We start from the raw sequence: 16,043 nt of genomic DNA, 5'->3' as shown, positions 1-16,043 counted from the left end.
CCCAAGGTCATTGAGATTTGATTCCTAGATTGACAGGGGTTTCCTGGTCTCTTGAAACCAAATGGTAATAGAATCTTTCCTAGAGGGGAGATGTTAGAGGTCCCCACTTTTCCTGTGTGGCCCAACTATGAGGCTCTTGCTGCTATTTGAGATCCAGCCTTCAGAGTACTTCCCTTACTCAAAACTTCAGTAAAAATCTATTGCACCACGTATTTAGGACTTTTGCTTTCTGAGCAATATTTTCTACCTCCCTGTCCCTAATATCAACCCCAGTTGAGAGCCGTTGTCTTTAAGATCCCCACCTTCGTCATTCTCTTCTGTCAGATTATGGCAGAGCAGTGAACACTGGGTTCCTTTCACTGTACTTCCTTATATTGGTCTCCAGAATGACTTAGCCACACAAAAAAAAGAAATGACACTTAGATTTGCATGGATCCTGACACACTAATCCCTTAATTCGCTTATTAATTTGTTCATTCAGCTCACTCCACAAGCCTGAGTGCCAGTCCTGTGCCAGGCACCGTTCTGTAGGTGCTGAGGTTCAACAGTGAACCAGGCAGACCCCTGCCCTTGAGGCTCCTACACAGGGGGGGACCACCATAAACAGTTGACGGTAGCATATAGAAGGAGGAAGTGCCTTTAACAAGCATCCTTGATACATTCCCTTCAAGGTCTTGTGTACCTCTCTCCCTAATAGCTAACACCCGTGGGCCAATATGCTACGGTAATATAAATTCTCCTTTTCACCCCCCCATCTCCTGCCCCACATGGGGAAGCTTCATAGCATTTCTTTTCCGGCTTCTTGAGGATGCTCAAACTTCAGGTTTCCTAATTTTGTCGATTTAATCCCCAAGGGGGATTTGGAAAAAATTAGGTCTTTTCCTGGGCCTATAATGCATACCCTATCCAGCAGTTTGAACACCTGTAAATCTTTGGGGTGGAGTTAGAAGCCTTCTTAAAAGCATACTTTGAAGATTGCTAGATGTGATCTTTTCCCAAACCTGTTCCCTGATTTTGTTGGTTCATTCATTTATTTATTAAATATTAAGCTCTTACTATGTGCTGGGCACTGCATGGGTGCTGGGGATTCAAAGATTAGTAAAAATAGACATGACCATAATATTTACAGAACTTACAGTCTAGCATGAGAGAGATGGTAATCAGATAGTCCCACAGACATAAAGACAACTCTGTCCATGCTTTGGTGCTGGTGACCAGTCTGGAAGGCTTCTCTATGGCAGTGATGTGGGAGCAAGGTTCAAAGGTGGTAGTTAGCTAGGCCAAGGGGAAAGCCTGTGTGAGGAAGGCCTTTCAGGGAAGGGCAGTCACACGGTAGGCGACGGAAGAGCTCCCTGCAGGATTTCTCCAGGCCTGCCAGGTCCCCACGAGGGAACCAGAGCCGTAGCGCTTTCCACATGTGTTTGACCGTGGATATATAATATAGTGAATATTTTTCCTAGAGCGTTTCTTAGGACCGGCATTACACTTGGACATACTTCAGGAAACACTAGTTCATCGCGACCTGGGCCACTCAAACATAAACAGCTAAGAGAACAAGGAGAGTTGGTTCGGAGAACGGGGATTATTGGCACTAAGCTCTCCAGTAGGTGGCTGTAAAGGAATTGTATTCAGTAATTCACCAAGTAGTGACTGACCATTTCTGCTGTCACATGTTCCCATTCTCTTTTCCACCTGGTGAGACCAAGGCTAGTTCGTTGCTGACTTGCAGGTTCTTAAAGGCCGGGACCACATTTTTTGTCTTTGTAGCCCCAGCACCTAGAACTTCACCTGGCACATAGTAGATATTTTCTGAATGAATGACCCTTGAGTTGTATCCTGGGACAGCCATATGGTGAGGCATAAGCTCTACTTTGTAGTCATGCGAACTTGGATTCTAGGACATTCTGATGTTTGAGTCTACATTTTTGCAGCATTAGTCTGCTTACTGAGGAGCTAATGTTTTTAACATGGTGGGGTTTTTTAAAACATTCTGCCCCTGAAAAAAAGATTGCATTAGATATGAAACTGAATGTAACAGAATTTAGGAGGAAGAAAATGGAACCTCCAATACTTTTTCTAATGAAAGAAATTTCCTCTTTCTCCACCAGGAGCCGTATTTTATTTGACATTTTACCATAATCATTTACTTTTATTTCACTTTATTGCTTTATTCCCTTTCTTTGAATTTGTTTGTTTTTAAATTTTTCCTTCTAAGATCTGTAGACCTGTGACTAATCACAATCATTATAATCACAGTTTCAAATTGTTAACGATTTGATTCGCTCTTACCTAGAATCAACATTTCAGTATAATTCATGTTCAAATGTTTTTAAGTATAGTGATTTTTAACAACAGTTTTTATCCAGTAAAATGGCGTGGCATGTTTTAGGATTCTCTTTTCTAAAAGAACTTGAATGCAGAACAACTGTAAAATAATGTATTTTCTTTCTCTAGGATTTACTTACAAGACATAAGTTGCTCAGTGCAGAATTTTTGGAACAACATTATGATAAAGTAAGTATATGAAATACTACCTTAATATTGTAAGTTTGGGGGCGCCTGGGTGGCCCAGTCGGTTAAGCATCCAACTCTTGATTTCAGCTCAGGTCATGATCTCAGGGTCATGAGATCGAGCCCTACGTCAGGCTCTGTCCTTGCTGAGTGTGGAGCCTCTCTCTTTCTCTCCCTCTCCCTCTGCCCTGCTCACGCACATGCTCTCTCTCTCTTTCTCTCTCTCTCAAATAAATAAATAGTAAGTCTTGTACCAGAAATGAAAGATTTAAGTTAGATTTTTATGCCAGATACTTTTTTTGCATATGTAATGGTTTTAAATGGTACTATAATCATTTCTCTACTGAAATGAGGTATAGAGTGTTAACTTGGTCAGAAGCAGAATTTTATCTTTTTGATTGACACACTACCCTTTGCATCTTTTCTTGCTTTAGGGGAGGAAATAAAAGTGCTTTGTTGCCGAAAGACAATATACAGTTAAGATGACTTAACTCTCCCTTCCTTTCCATCAGTTGTTGACATTCCTGTTGCTTCCAGGAGAGAGAAGGGGGGGTGACCCTGAGGGTGAGAAGAGCATTAGGCTGGGGGGGCTCTGCTCCTGCCCTGCTGCTGCCTGCTGGTGGCCATGACCAAGGCCGTTACCTCTGGGGGACTCAGACGTCCGTCCTCCTTATAAAGTGAGGGCACTGGACTAGCCCAGTAGTAAGGTCCCTTCCAGGTTGAGCCATTGTCACACTGCCTGGTACTAGAACTCCCAGAAGTCTGTAAACAATCCTGAGTGCCCTTGATGCGCGCAGCAGGCTACAGTGCCCTGGGCTCTGCTCCCCACCGCGCCCACCAGCGCCTCCTTAGGCCACACTGGTTTAACTGTCATGCTGTCCCCAACACGATGGGCTCGCTGAGAGAAGCTAGGATAATAACAGCCCACTTAAAATTCCTAAGCCATGAGATCTGGCTTAGGTTTTCATTCTTGCACTAGTCGTTTGAATTTCTGAATCCTGGGCACACACTGTTAATACTTCGTCGTTCACTGTTTAGTTGCTGTTCAACTAAATTGTAAGATTCTCAGAGGCAAAATCTGCGCTTTTGAACTCTTTTGTGCTCCTCTCTCCCTCCCACTCGGTAACATCCATCACGCAATGCTGAGTACATAGGAAATCCCTCATGGAAGGCCTCACGAGTGGCTTAAACATTGCTGGTCATCAGTTTTTTTTAATTTTCCATTTGGATATGGTACATTTCTTTGCATGTGCATTGGTTTAAAGTGGGAGCACGGGCATCTCAGGGCTGCCTTTCTACAGCAGTTAGAAGCGTGGGCTTCGGCACCAGGTTGCCTGGAGTCTGGCTTCAAGTCCCAGCCCCACCTTGGGTGGCTGCCTTCGTTCACTCTCTGCCTTCGAATCCTCAGCCCTAAAAGAAGGCTTGTAATAGCACCGTCGCTGTTGTCGTGGGTTGTTGTGAGGATTACTAAGAATGTGTGTGTCGCGCGCACGACAGCAGCGCCTGGAACGCAGTACGCAGCTAGGAATTGTCGGCGGATCGTGTTTCTGCCTGGTCTCAGGGATTCTCTGACCTAACATACCGGTATCTTAGTTTAAAGCCCCCTGAAGATTCAAACGAACAGTGGCATCAGTTAGTTTTGTAGTAAAATACTTTCCTACATGTTACTGATGGATGACATTGGTTAAGAGGATTTTAGGAAAATTTATGTGAGGCAGCTAACAGAAGTGTGTAGACCGTGTGGTCAGATCTCAGGGAGTGAGAAGGTGAGCGAGGAGCCAGGGGGTGCGATTACACAAGACTTCGTCATCTGAAGTCCTGCACACTTGGGCCCTGAGCTTTCTAATAACCAGAAGCAGAGAGAGAAACAGAATCCGTTAAAAAAATGGCAACACCTGTAAAACAAAACATATTTCCCCTGTTGGCATTCCCGGGGGAATTCGATCAGAGTGGCATGTAGTGGATGCAGCCCTCAAGGTGACTGAAATGCTGAACTGAAGTGTAGTTAATTCCCCGAGAGCAGATCTTCGAGGAGCCCCAGCGGTGCCTGTCCTCGCCCCATATTCCTAACCCAGGGAGGAGATCCGACATCCCCGGGGGAGCACATGGACTACACGTGCACTCTTCAGCCAGTCCTCCGTCAGGATAATCTCTTGCACCTAAGCTTATCCTAAAAATTGGGCAGCAAAAAATCTTAACCTGCATTTTCTGTCAAGAACTTGAGGGGTACATATTCCGTGTTACTGATTAAAGGCAGATCCAGTTGTTTGGATCGTTGGGTTGGATGATCCTTTGAGGAGAAAGTCGGGTTAACATCCTTCTCTGAAGAAGAAGTCTGCCATCCCACCTCTGCCTAGAGATAAGCATATGTTCTGAGTTAGCTCTAAAGCAGGGGTCAGAAAACCTTTTCTGTAACGGGCCAGATAGTAAATACTTGAGGCTTCCTGGCCATGCAGTCTCTGTTGATTCTCCTGTCTCCTGTGTTGGAGAAAGCAACCATAGACAACACATAAACAGACTTATTTACAATACGTGAATGAGCGTGGCTGTGTTCAACAAAGCTTTATTTATAAAAACAGGTGGCGGGCTCAATTTGGCCCCAGAGCAGCAGTTTGCTAATGCCTGCTCAGTCACAGATGATTCTGGCGGGTAAGGACCCATGGTAAAGTGTAGGCGCCAACAGCTTCAGCGAGTGTGGCCTTGGCCCCTGTGTGTCCCTCCTGCTTTGATGGGCTTCTCCTTACCATGCCGGTGACACCACGCTTGTCAGTGAGCACCATTTTGTAAATCTAGTGGACACGTGTCACTTCCTAAGTATGTCACATTGTGCATTCTCCAGTCTTCATCCATGCTGTGTCCTTCCCTTTTTATCTCTGAAGAATACTTTTCTCCTCCCCTTTTCTAAATGAAATTGCTGCCATTATTCAAGATTGAGCCCAAGTCCCAACTTCTCTAGGACACCTACCTATTTGACAGCGCTGAATTTCTCCTCCTTTATTTTTAATTATTTTCACCTTTTGCCTGATGCGTTGAAGGAACAGGTAACTTTTCTCTTTGTGGTTGTGCTTCAGGCTCACTGAACTGTAAAAAAATAGAAATTTTCTAGAACCAAGAAATGAGAGCTGACTCTACCTTGAGAAACAGTTGGAGGGTAGGAGTTATGTTTGTGCATATGGAGTTTGGATGACAGAAGAATACGAGATTTAAGCCGTATGGGCCTGTCTAGCGCTGGGCAAGGGTCGGTCCCAGGAGCCCTCCTCCTGGAGGTCATCCTCAGGCACCCCTGAGGATCTCTGAGTGCCGCTGAGGAAGATGGAAGTGAGATGGAAGGGCGGCTGGTGGCCTTCGTGGTGTTGGAAGTTCATGCTCAAGGGTGCCTGGGTGGCTAGTTGGTTAAGCATCTAACTTCGGCTCAGGTCACGGTCTCAGGGTCCTGGGATCAAGCCCCACAACGGGCTTCCCACTCAGCAGGGAGTCTGCTTGTCACTCTCCCTCTCCCACTGCCCCTCTCTCTGCTCACGTTCTCTCACTCTCTTCAAAATAAGCAAAATCTTAAAAAAAAAAAAAAAAAAAAAGTTTGTGCTCAGCTTTTTAATGTTCTCTACCAGTCTTTAAAAATGTAACTCCTGATACATGTTTTCTTGTGTTTTAGTTCTTCAGTGAATATGAGAAGTTACTTCATTCAGAAAATTATGTGACAAAAAGACAGTCACTCAAGGTATGACTGATTATTTCATGTCGCTTACTTCTCTTCACCCTGTGTTTGAAACTTATATTTGGGGAAAGGGAGATATGCTGGTGTGGGTCTTAGACCTTTGAGAGGAAAATATATTTGTCCATGGTCAAGACTTTTGTGGAAAGGAAGGAGTTCAGCAGTGGTCTACACAGGGCACCTGCCCACCTGCCTGTAGGTAGGGATACCAAAATGGAATATACAGAAGTTTGAAGAGGTCTCTACCTCTTAGCAATACAGTATTTTACATTTGGAAGCCTGTTTTTGAAACTTAGAATTACCTCAACCAGACGAAGGCCCAGTAGCTGTTGTGCTCCCCGGGACGGCACAGGCTTGTTGTGTGGAGGGGACGTGAGCAGTGAAACCTTGAACCACAGGCAGGTTTGGCTGCTTTGTATCAACCTGGGATATGGACAGTTCCATTTGGAATTTAAATTTAAGACTTAAAACTCTGGAACAGGGTTTGGCAGACTGTAGCTCATGGGCCAAATCCAGCTCCCTGCTATTTTTGTAAATAAAGATTTATTGGCACACAGATAACATTCATTTATTTACATATTATGTGAGACTGTTTCAGAGGATAACAGCAGATTTGAATGGTTGCTGCAGAGACCATATGGCTGGCAAAGTCTAAAAACATTTCCTCTCTGGTCCTTTACAGAAAATTTGCTGACCTCTGCTCTAGAAAATTCTCAATGCAGTTAATAAAAGCATACCTCTCACTCTGTCAGTAAGTGGTCCTGACAGGAACTATAGATGGAAATCACAAAGGATTTAGGGGGAAAATCCTAATTCCATTTATACTTTTTGCCATGTCCACTTTAAATTCTACTCTGCTCGGAGTTCTTCCTGTCAGAGCTGTCTGAATTCATTTGATCAGGACTGCATTCCTGCTGCCCTTCTTGCCATGGGGAGATCACTCGTGAAGACCTTATCTTTCTATGGGAATGGACTAAAGGACATCAGGGCCATCTTTTATACTTTGTGTCCTTTGATGAGAACATGCTCTACCATCCAAATTTCCAAAAGAATCCTTTCCATCAGGCCAGCTACTTCCTTTTCCCTTAAGGCTGTAACTCCTACAGTGGGGGACCGATCATAGCCACAGTTTGGAAGTGTGTTGCTGCTGAAATGGTCCGGGCAGGCTGGGGCGCTTCCCACTCCTTGTTGCTGTTTGGCCCTCGCCTCCCAGCCTGGCCCATGGTCCAGCACCCGGGGCCCTCTGCCTCCTCCCTTCTCCCGGTGTGCCGGCTGGCGATGGCCACTGAGAAGATAAATCTTTTCATCTTGGGAGTGGGGAGCGGTACTTCTCTTGCAGCTGTTTAAGGACATTTTCTTCCCTGTACATCGGTGTGATGTAATATACATTTATAAGATTCATGATACAGTGTAGGCCCCCCTGTGATTCTGCACACGGTCAAGTGGCCCTGTGCAGCCCCTTTCTGTCCGAGGGCCAAGGTCTCCACAGCATCACACAGATACGAGCAGCGGGATAGAGCCAGCGTCTTCCAAGGTCGAGGACGCCAGGCAGGATTACCTAGGGTAGTAGTAGCTTACAGGGCCAATACCTCTTCACAGGAGGGGGAGCAGGGTAGTTTATTGGCAAATCAATAGACTTTGACCAAATTTTGAATTTGGGGGCTGCTTAGGTAAGGAGAAGGGCTTTCAAGACCTTTCTGCCACTTACGAATTGCCACCATGAAAAAGAAGTTTAAGACCACTATTTGCAAGACCTTAGTCATGGACACGAAGCTGGTCTTTGGCTCCTGCAGTTTCATAATACCTCATGAATGCATGGAGCAATTTGGGAACCAGTGGTACTTTAAAAATGGATTTTAATTGTACTTCTCTTTTTGCAGCTACATTGGCATTTATTATTCCTATATTTATTTTATCAGCTAATGTGTATTCCCTGTGCAAGACCTCAGACTTTTATTTTTATGTCTAAAGAAATATAAAGAATTAACAGTTACCCTCCTCCAGATAACCAAATGAGCCCTGTTCAGTATTTCCTTGGTTTCTATGATAGAAAATGAACACCAGTAAAGCGATAAACCTTCACATACTTAATAGTAACTTTTGAGTCTTCATAAGAGTAAATACCTGTTGCTTCTTACCTTAAAAGTTGTATATTTTGGGCGCCTGGGTGGCTCAGTTGGTTAAGCGACTGCCTTCAGCTCAGGTCATGATCCTGGAGTCCCTGGATCGAGTCCCGCATCAGGCTCCCTGCTCAGCAGGGAGTCTGCTTCTCCCTCTGACCCTCCCCACTCTCATGCTCTCTCTATCTCATTCTCTCTCTCAAATAAATAAATAAAAATCTTAAAAAAAAAGTTGTATATTTTGTGATTCAGATTGATGTGAAGCCTGAGCTTGAGCTTCTGAAATCTTCCTTTAATTTCATTATAAATCCTAAGTAGAATAGATTCGTTCTCCTGCACATCAGGTTATTTTTTATTTCATATGATGACATGTTGCTTATCTAGAGATCAGTTGTTTGGCAACTTCCAAGTACCTAAAACATAGCCAGGAGTCCAGAAAGGAATTAACCAAAGCAATTAATCCAGAATAACTGTATTCATACATTTTGCTTCCCTCAGACCTCACTACACTCTCGTGAGATGTAGGTCCTGTTCTCCATTCCCACTGTCACAGGTTGATGAAACTGGGGCACAGGGAAATTAAATAATGTGCCCAATGTTGCATAGCTCACAGAGAGAGCAGGGAGCCAGGATTTGAACCCACGCAGGCTGATGCCACAAGGACTGCAACGCGACCTCTAGCCCACGGCAGGCCTGCTAGACCCAGACTAGAAGTTGGCCACAACTGACAACATGAAGGGGTGGCTGCTGGTTTCGGGAAAATAAAACTAGAGCAAGCAGTGACAATTTGAAAACCAAGGACTGAAACGGAATAGTGGACTCTTTAGAACTCAGCCCTGGAGACAGGCTTTTTTTTTTTTTTAGCTTAATTGATGTCATTAGTGATGATGGGGAGTTATTAAGAGAAAATTGGAGTATCTTCAGGATACTTTGCTGAAGAAAGAACAGAGAAGTAATCATTTTTATAAACCTTCCTGAATCAGATATGATGAAAGCATAACTTTGGCAAGCTTAAGGGTAAGTGTATGGAAGCTTTGGACCTGGAACCCTCTGTCCTGGGAAGTCCAGAATAATTTTTTAACTAAGCTAAGATTTGTAGTTAAACAAGAATTATCAATAACTTACCTTCTGACCATTTTCTTTGATAGTTTTTTTTTTTAATGAGATAATGGAAATGCATATTTAAAGAGTAGGTTCTGACAGTTTCAGATTCTGGGCCAAGCAGAGAGTAGTGTTGGACTCCCCATAGACTTACTCCCAAAAGAAAGGCTTAAGTGTGCAAGTAGCAAGCGGCAAGTAGGTGGGCACTCAGTAGCTTTTCAGTCATAATTTGAGTTCAGCTCATTGGTCTTTTGAATACCTGCTAATATTCTGTGCTTAACAATGATGATCATAAAGTGAATTATTTTTTTAAACTTTGGTTTTCCTTGAAATCTTGATGATAATGTAAGAGTTAATTGTTTAAATGTCTTCTCAGCTTCTCGGTGAACTACTCTTAGATAGACACAACTTCACAATTATGACAAAGTACATCAGTAAACCAGAGAACCTCAAATTAATGATGAATCTCCTACGAGACAAGAGTCGTAATATCCAGTTTGAGGCCTTCCACGTTTTTAAGGTAGAGTACTAGAACCATAAACAGTATTTTCCTCTAGAGTTGCTAATCTCATTTCATTTACCAGTTATTGAAATAGTATTCACCTCATTTTTGTAATCTAAGTGATCCAACAGTCAGTATTCATATTTGTGTAGTATTAACATTTAAACAAAAATATACCTGGAAACAGGGTATATCATCTGGACTAGGGACAAGAAAAGTGTATATTTTAGAGGAATGTCATTTATCTTCAGCATAGAATATTATTAATCACAAGGTAAAGGGTAATCCATTTTTTTAATGCTTTTCTTGGAGGTTTTAGTACTTAAAATCTATTCTGACTTTCTGTGCCCAGAAATAATTCCTGCTCATTTTATGCTAAAATCAGTCTATATTTAATACCAGCCACTGAATTTCAGAGCATGAATGGATGTGTCAGTCCTTTTGACTGAAACATATAATCCCCCCCCCACATACACACACACCTCTCACACCCACCCCTCTTGTAAAATGAGGTCTTCCAAAGCAGAAGCTTCTGCAGTGTGTCTTGACTGCGGCCGGCGGCCGGGGTCTCGTTCTTCCCTGTGACTGATGCCAGTTTCTCTCCATGCAGGTGTTTGTAGCCAATCCCAACAAGACGCAGCCCATCCTAGACATCCTCCTCAAGAACCAGACCAAACTTATAGAGTTCCTCAGCAAGTTTCAGAATGACAGGACCGAGGACGAACAGTTTAACGATGAGAAGACCTATTTAGTTAAACAGATCAGGGATTTGAAGAGACCAGCTCAGCAAGAAGCCTAATTTCCAGTCAACATCTAAAATATTAAATCCAAATTCAGCATTTGCTGTTAGCTATTCAGCATCAGGCGCTCTTATCGGTTCATGAGGAACTTTACTGCTAACCTGCTGTTAAGTGAACGGTTTTTCATTTTTACCTTTTTTGTTTTTTTAGTCCAAGTTGGAGAACGTAGCTGCTGCTTTCTTGCACACTAGAGCACACGTGGACTTTCTCTTGATCTTTGTGTCATTTCAGAGTTCAAGGACTCTGTTTGCTGTAGGAGTTCTGAACGTGGCTAGGTTCCCGAAGGCAGATGTATAGATGGTGGTGTGATGTAGGGAAGAAGGGGATTGCTGTTATCCGATTAAACCTGCGTGTTTCCATTGATCTCTGTTAAAGGTCTGAGCGTGGATTCTTGGTAAGGTTGTACGCCTTCACTAAAGGAAGATGGAGCAGAGCTGCATTTGAAATCAGAGGGCAACCGTATCCAAGATGTGAGCTTTTTGGGTGGATAAAGTTGACGTGCGAATAAATTGATAGCAACTTCTCAAAGGTGTGAAGCTTCATAAGGTCATAAGGAAAATGTATATATGCTTTTCACAGCTTTCTAGAATTTTTTGACATTTGATTTTCTTGAGACTTGTAAACCTGGATATGTTGAAGGGTATTTGTTAATTTTACTTTTTGGAAGGTATTTTACACCAGTAGAGCTAACAGTGACACCTTGCATTTCATTTCAACAATGCTTACAGGTTTCTTTTGTATATAATTCTTAGAATGCTCATTTCTTTTAAATGATTTAATTTGTACAGCAGAGGAATGTTACTGTATTAGTATGTAACTATTACCTAATATTGAGTTTTTGCAAAAAAAAAAAAATGAATGCTCATATGTAATTGAAATACTTCCGATCACATGAAAATGCTGATTTAACATTTAAGTATCACAGCATTAAAAGAAAAAAATGGAAACCAATCCTTTGTATTCAGTTACCTACTGGGGAGCCGTCAGTCGGCTACGCTTTCCTGCGTGATATTGGCCTTATTCATTTAAATGAGTCATGAGTTTGCCAGATACGGATGATCCCGATTATGCTAAATTACTGCTGATTCTCCGTATGTGGGGGAAGCCTCTGTAGAGCACCTCTTCCTTCTTAGAGTAAGTAATCCAGTACAATAGTTGTGAAACTGAATAATTAAAACTTTGGCTTCTCTTAGGAAAAGAAGAGTCCCTAGTCCTAGGTGTCCTATGGGGAAATTTATTTTTTTTAATGTCCTGTTCCTTAATGCTGCAGATGATCAGTATTTATGAAGTAACTGATTTTGCACCACTTTTTGTTACTGTGACCACAGCAGAACAATGTCTCCTAGAACATATCTGTGTAAAGTTACTAGAATGGTATCTGTTCATCTTAGTGATACAGAGATCACAGCTAACATCTTAACAAATCAGAGTTTGCCAGTTTGAATTCAGCATGGCTGTAGCTGATTAAGAAATTTATATAATTACTCTTTGCTAGCCTCTCTCACTAATTGAATTATTTATCAGCCAGCAAAATGAGTCTCCCAGTGGATGTTTTAAGCATGAGGTTTTCAACCCTCCTAGGAATACCAGTGAGGAAAATAGCTCCAGGAAACATAGATGTGTTTTATTCCATCCCATTAAAAAGGCAGCCTACATTATAATTGGTTTTCTGAGGCTGTCTTTTCCAAAATCTGTGTAAAATAATTCCTGTTTTTCTATCGGAAGTATGGAAAGCGATCCAAGCTCCTCGAAATGAAAATATCCAAGATGTTTAGGAAGGGAACGGCAGACGTGACCGTGATGAAGCGTTCTGGTTCTCGTGGTCTCGTGCTTGGTATCTGGGTTTAGCGTGAAAACATCAGTTAAACCAAGTGGAAGAAAGGTTTCCTTGCCAAGCGCCAAGCTGGTTCTTCAAACTTGAACCAACCAACCAGCTTCCACTTGGGCGGCGGCTTCACGGCTCTGGCGCCCCCGTGTGGAAGGCAGTGGGGGTGCAGCCGGTCAGAACCCATACGCCGCCGATGCATTGGGATCTGTTTTGGTTTTGTTTTTTAACAAAAATGTGAAAACATTCAAAGTTGAAAAGTTGCATTTGAAGTTATGATCATTTAATATATTCACATCACCAAAACTACTATACTGGAAGTGGTTTCTTTGTGTGTTATAAAGGTTTAATTTTATGTAAGTCCGTTACAGTTACTCAATGTGATTTTTAACCCTTAAAAAAAAAAAAGGTGGAGATGTATACAGTTGTTAACAATGCCATGAAAGCATTTCTTTTTTCCTGAGGAAACGTAAATTTCTTATCAGAATATCTGGCTGGCCCTGTAATTTAAATGAAAATAAAATTTTGGAGAAACAGCATTGTCCGTTTTTATGGTGTCTTACAGGTAGTTGCACTTGCGTCCCTGTGAACAGCCCCGTCAGGAGAAACACCAGCACAAATCTTGTCACAAACTAACCGGAAACAGTTAACACACATGCCTCTCCGAGTCTTTTTTCCTATTCAAGGTTCTACTTTTGGTGTCGAATGCGACTTTCCCTTACGTGCTGGGGCTCCCAGCTCCCTGGCCCTGCTTCTCACAGTTCAGTATTGTCACCCCTTGTTTGATGGCTTTTTTAGACCCTAGGATTTGGGGAGCGGGTCCTTCATCCATTGCTCTGTGACCTTTTATTGTGAACACTCAAGGGTAGAACTGGACCGCTGGGCAGGAGGGTATAAATTACAGGGTGAGATTACAGTGAAGGCAAGAATGCCACCGAAGCGCCGAAGCGACCGTCTGTCCCCGGGCCGCCTGGGCTGAGGGGGCATAGCCCTGTCCTCGCTTCTCATTTTAACCTTGGTCTGTCCGTGGGACCGCTGTTCTCTGTGGGGATGGCACGGGACGTGTTCTTGCCAAAGCACTTCACGTGAACAACATCTTATTTATCTCTTCCAGTTCAGTCTGTCATCTCCAAAGGTGACAGGGTCCCATAAGGTCAGAACTTGTGACTTTGCCCTTTCTCTGATCAGACGGGAAGAAGTGGCCATGCTGAGGGCTGGCCTCATGCGCTAGCACACGTCCCACTTCCTACCAGTCACCACTCGGGTGTCACCTCCCCACGTGGGGCAAGAAAAACTGAGTGTCCGGCTGCTCAGAGGTAACGCGTAGCTCTTACCCTGCCTCCTTTATTTATATGTATTATTTATAAGGACCAAAGAAGATCCTGACTGCAAAAGCTTTCTGAAGGCTTAATGCTCGATACCTTGTTCGTTCAGGAGACGAGAGCCACTCTGAGATAATGAGTAATCCCCCTGAGGATTTGCCAGGAGTGCCCCCAGATACGCTTCCCTTCAGCTGCTGCTCGGTTTACAAGGAGTGTTCTCCCCCTGGCCCTTTGTGTCCTTACAGCAACTTTCAGAGCCTGATACCCTCTCTCTCTGACCATCCTCTTCTAGAAAGTGTGAAGGACAAGGTAAGACAGCCCACACTACAACCTCAGAGCCCCCTCGGCTGCTCACGGAAGCCAGCCCCACGGAAACAGCTCCCTCAGGAGCACTCGGGACACGTCCCACTTCCGCTCTGCCAGAACAGGACCGTCGGCTTCCGGCTGCCAGTGCTTCCTTCGCCTCTGGCCGCAGGCCCGGAGGACCCGTGACCTCTAAGGCCCTGCTGATGTTTGGTTGCCCGTGTGACCAGGTGGGAACTGACGCCCAGAAGGGCCAGCACGTGCCCCGAGGCCTCGTGCCTGGCGGGTCCCTGGGGATCTAGGTCCCCGAGTACAGTGAGTGACCACCGGGTTTCTAGGCAGGAGGTCGTGTCCTCTGTAATTTGCGAAATACATTTTTCTAGGCCGCACTTCAGGAAGGATAGACACTGGAGATTTGGGGGGCAAGATTCATATTTTTCAACATTCTCTACAAGATGAGCTTTAGCTCCTTGGTAATAAATTTTTATCACCTAAATACTTGGTGTTCTGTGGAAATAACATGGGCCTGTTCTGTTTTTCAGTACCTGGGTCTTCCATTTGGGGGAGATTCATCAGGGGCAATGGCCAAGGCTGTGGGAGGAGCCTCAGGGCTGGCCCAGGGGAAGCTTCCAGACAAGGCCGCACCTCCAGCTGGCTCCCTCTCCTTCCTCCCTGGTGGGGGGGCGGCCCTCATGCTCCCTTCCACGTTTGAGAGACATTTGCATCTCCCCACCTTACAAAGTCTAACCTGTGTGGAGAAGGCAGGGAGGGTCCCCTCTTGCCAGCCCTACTCCTAACCCAAACAGTACCTTCTCATGCTCAGCTGAATCTCCGTGTGGTCCTGAGCTCTCCCCAGCCGACAGGCAGCCCCACCTTGGACCTCTCCCGCATGGGGATGAGGTGGGTGGAGTAGGATTGGTGTCCACCCCCAGCACGAACACACTAAGGACCTGGCAGGGCCCCAACCCGTCTCCTTAGCACCCACTTCTTCCCCCTCAAAGCTGTTTATCTGTGGCCCAGGGCGCCAAAAGGGTGGCAGTTAATGTCCCCAGAAGCAGCCCTCACACCAGCGTCCTCACCTGACCTCAGGATAGGTGCTTCCCAGCAGAACTGAGCTCCAAAACCACGATGTTAATGGTTCCATGAAGTATCCTTTATCAGATCCCTTCCCTCCCCTGGCTCCCGTCCCACTCCGTCCCAGGGCTTCCTGGGATCAAGTCCCAAATAAATGACTAGCATTTGAACCCTTGCCCCAGGCTCTGCTTCTGGGGAGACCCAAACTACGACATGCTGGTTTTGTTCCTTCTCCTAACCGAGAGGCATGAACAGCCACTCCTGTGGTCAGCCAGGTCACACACGGGCCTCTCTTAGAAGAGGCGGCCCTGCTTGCTGCCTGCCCTTCAGAGCACACACGTCCTGTCCCTCTGGCCTTGGCATTTAGGAGAGGCTGTGGCCACAGTGTGTGTCAAAGCCTGACACCAGGTACCTGTGACCCAGGACAGGCTGCAGACCCAGGCCCCAGTCACCTGAAGCCTCCAGACTCCTATCTTTCAAAAACAGTTAGACAGGCCATGCTGCTGCTCCGAAGTTACTCTTCATGGTCGTCAAAACTACTAGCAAAACTGGAAAGGTCCCGATTCCCTCATGCTCTTTCTCTTCCCCAAAAAGACTTTTTTGAAAAGTGTAGCATATATAACCCTACGAGATGACCGCACAGTTGGGAACCGGGGCCAGAATTAGCAAATGTCTGGGTCTAGCTAAACATTTGCGACGGGGCTAGGGTCGCATGCAGCTGGGCTCAGAGACGCTCCCAGCCAGAGGAGCCCCCTGCCTGCAGGGCCTCCTCC

At 44.7% G+C, this 16,043-nt stretch overlaps 1 protein-coding gene across 1 annotated transcript in view; it reads left to right on the top strand.

The window, feature by feature from the left end:
- CAB39 (calcium binding protein 39) overlaps positions 1–13,110 on the top strand; it is an 86,398-nt gene extending 73,288 nt beyond the window's left edge. Inside the window, exons 6-9 of the mRNA XM_081813421.1 lie at positions 2,455–2,514; positions 6,164–6,229; positions 9,821–9,964; positions 10,557–13,110. Of these exons, the coding sequence (XP_081669547.1) occupies positions 2,455–2,514; positions 6,164–6,229; positions 9,821–9,964; positions 10,557–10,745 (459 nt within the window). The 3' untranslated portion in view covers positions 10,746–13,110. The remainder of the gene's footprint in view (positions 1–2,454; positions 2,515–6,163; positions 6,230–9,820; positions 9,965–10,556) is intronic.
- The last annotated feature ends 2,933 nt before the right edge of the window (positions 13,111–16,043 follow it).

This window comes from Leptonychotes weddellii, chromosome 3 (assembly GCF_054177405.1).
Source record: "Leptonychotes weddellii isolate Sample4059 chromosome 3, ASM5417740v2, whole genome shotgun sequence".
NCBI classification, from domain to species: domain Eukaryota; kingdom Metazoa; phylum Chordata; class Mammalia; order Carnivora; family Phocidae; genus Leptonychotes; species Leptonychotes weddellii.
Note: the sequence above shows the minus strand (reverse complement) of the source record. Positions and strands in the feature narration are given on the sequence as shown.